The 2,851-nt window shown below is 58.3% G+C and overlaps 2 protein-coding genes across 2 annotated transcripts; one reads left to right on the top strand and one right to left on the bottom strand.

Annotated features, from left to right (window-relative positions):
• Positions 1-22: 22 nt before the first annotated feature.
• On the top strand, positions 23-2,073 carry SPRG_18027 (CMGC/MAPK protein kinase; the record flags this gene model as incomplete). The annotated part of the gene is made up of 6 exons (XM_012357455.1): positions 23-623; positions 687-1,151; positions 1,226-1,287; positions 1,341-1,474; positions 1,525-1,744; positions 1,810-2,073. 6 exons carry the CDS (start codon positions 23-25, stop codon positions 2,071-2,073), a joined length of 1,746 nt encoding a protein of 581 aa, XP_012212845.1.
• A 205-nt stretch (positions 2,074-2,278) lies between these two features.
• Positions 2,279-2,789, bottom strand: SPRG_18026 (hypothetical protein; the record flags this gene model as incomplete). The annotated part of the gene is made up of 3 exons (XM_012357454.1): positions 2,279-2,443; positions 2,490-2,588; positions 2,640-2,789. The coding sequence occupies 3 exons, from the start codon at positions 2,787-2,789 to the stop codon at positions 2,279-2,281; spliced, it is 414 nt and encodes a 137-aa protein (XP_012212844.1).
• Positions 2,790-2,851: the final 62 nt, after the last annotated feature.

The raw sequence follows: 2,851 nt of genomic DNA, 5'->3' as shown, positions 1-2,851 counted from the left end.
CGAGTCCCGCTGCCCGTACGTCATGGAGCTGCTGCGCCCGCATTACAACCACCCGCTGCGCCTCGCGACGCGCGAAGCCCGCGCACTCGAGCAATGGCTGGGCGCGCTCGAGACGGCCATCTTTGAGGTCGGGCGCACGCCGTCGTCGTCCATGCAGAGCGCCGGCCGCGACGTCGCGACCCACGCGCTGCCGTCCGAAGCGCGCACGCCCGTTGTCATCCGCAGCGCCACGATCCCACCGCCGGCCGCGTCGTTGCATGCACTTGCACGTGGCGACGATTCTGTGGATGCGCTCGAGGCCGACCTCCTCGACGACCGATTGTCCAGCTGCAACAACAACAACAACAACCACAACGATCCTCGTCGCAGCGAGCACAAGCTGCGGTCGAGCAGCGCGGCCAAGGACCACGAGCTCGAGTCGTACGACGGCAGCAGCGATGCCAACGGGACCAACCAAAGCGACAACGACGACGACGACAACAACAACCATGACGACAACGACGACGAGACCGGCTACACGCCCGAGATGCAAAGCCCGGAGGCGGTCGAAGACGTCCGGACCATCACGTCGCCGCCCGCACCGACCGTCATGCACGACCGCGTCTTCAAGCCCAAAGGCAACGGTACATATGATCACCTTCTTCTTCCTCTCTTTCGCATGGCATGAACGCGAGGACGACGTGTAGTGGCCCGCGTCGCGCCAGGGCTCACGCGCAACGGGTACTTAAGCCGCGCCAACGTGCACTCGTTCAGCGCCAGCGGCCAGCTCTTCACGCTAGACCTCAAGTACTCGCTTATCAAGCCCATTGGCACGGGTGCGTACGGCGCGGTCATTGCTGCCAAGAACCACATGGATGGATCAAGCGTCGCGATCAAGAAGATTGCCAGCATCTTTGACGACCTCGTCGACGCCAAGCGGATTCTGCGCGAGACGCGGCTTCTGGGGCACTTTTCGCACAAGAATATCACCAAGTTGCTCGACGTCCCGGCGCCGCCGTCCCGCGATGCGTTTGAAGACATGTACATCATTGCCGAGCTCATGGAGACCGACTTGCACCAAGTGATTTACTCGATGCAGCCCATGTCGGACGACCACATCAAGTACTTTTTGTACCAGATCCTCTGCGCCTTGCACCACATCCACTCGGCGGGTACGTTCGAGTCGATCGTTGTTTTCCTGGCGATATAAGATCTGGGATGCTGAGATCTATCTGTCTGAATGTAGGTGTCATTCATCGCGACATGAAGCCGTCCAACATCCTCCTCAACTCCAACTGCGACCTCAAGGTACCATGTGATGGCAGCCGCGTTCATTTTGCTGATGTATTTCCGTTGAGTAGATTTGTGATTTTGGCTTGGCCCGGGGCGGGTTTCCAGAAAACGCCGAGCTCACCGAGTATGTGGTCACGCGCTGGTACCGCGCACCCGAGATCATGCTCAACTGCCTCAACTACACCGAGTCGGTCGACATGTGGTACGCACGTGGAGCCTTTGTACGTGCACGGTTGCAAGCAAAACGACTAGGGCCGTCGGGTGCATTCTGGCGGAAATGATGCAACGCGAGCCGCTCTTTCCAGGCAACGACTACATCCACCAGCTCAAGCTCATCATCAAGTTTATGGGCACGCCCAAGCAAGAAGAAATTGAGTTTGTCAAGAACGCCAAGGCGCTCCGCTTCTTGACCAAGCTGCCCATCTACAAGGCGACCAAGCTCGACGACGCATTTCCAAGCGCCAACCCCGAGGTACTTGGATTTTTTCTCGATTTTTTCTTGATGTTGCTTGAATTTTGCTCAATTTGGTCGGTTAGGCGGTCGACCTTCTCAAGCAAATGCTGGTCTTCAACCCGGAGAAGCGCATCTCGGTGCTTGACGCGCTGCAACATCCGTATTTGCAAGCCTTTTACGACCCCGCCGACATTCACGCGTCGCCGCCCTTTGATTTTGAGTTTGACATTCCGGACGACAAGCTGACGAAAGACGCGCTTGTGGACCTGCTCTTGGAAGACGTGGCCGTGTTCCACCCTGAGGTCGCCCACTGGACAAGGCCGGCGCCACCCGTCGCCGAAGCGTGAACGACCTCCACCACCCTTTTTCTCTCGATGTCGCCGTGCCCCTCTGTTTCTGTCTACACTAAACTACTAATCTACTAACTTTATATATACCGTCGTCCTTGGATGCAGACGGAAGTGGGATACAACGAGGGGTAGGGGTGTTGAGATCCGAGTATCGTTAAGGTATGGTCCCGGTGGATGCTGCCGTCGAGCTGCGACTGTCAAGCTACTTGGGCGCCTTGGTGACAGCGTCCTGCAGGGTCTTGGAAAGCGTCGCGGCGGCCGACGGGATCTCCTTGAGTCCGAGGGTCGCGCGCAGTGCGGGGACCTTGAGGAGACGCGACTGGGCGAGTGAAAACCACGACGACGCGAGCCAGTAAAAGAAGACACCCTGCACAGAGTCGTTCGTTAGTTTGTTGTCGTCGCGGGATTTGAACCTGCGGCAATTGGCAAATGAACGGAAACGAGAGCAGCGGAATGTACTGAATCTTGGTCTTGAGCCAGTCGAATGCCTTGATCTTGGAGTGGCCCATGAGCTAATAGATGGAGATGGCGTGGTATCGGAATCTCAACACGCAACACGCAACCTCAAAATTGAGATACGTCGACCCGACGGCGAGCGCTGGCAAGAGAAAGGTCGGGTCGGCTTCCAAGAGGTTCCGGTACATGCCCAGGCCGCCGGTCTCCAAGCCCGCGACGGACCCGGACCGAATCAAGTCGCGGCAGCTGTACGCCATGAGAAAGAACGACGGGATCTGCACCAGCGGCGCGGCAACGCAGGCGACCGGGTGCGTCTCAT

This window comes from Saprolegnia parasitica, assembly GCF_000151545.1.
Source record: "Saprolegnia parasitica CBS 223.65 unplaced genomic scaffold supercont2.927, whole genome shotgun sequence".
In the NCBI taxonomy this organism is placed as follows: domain Eukaryota; phylum Oomycota; class Saprolegniomycetes; order Saprolegniales; family Saprolegniaceae; genus Saprolegnia; species Saprolegnia parasitica.
Note: the sequence above shows the minus strand (reverse complement) of the source record. Positions and strands in the feature narration are given on the sequence as shown.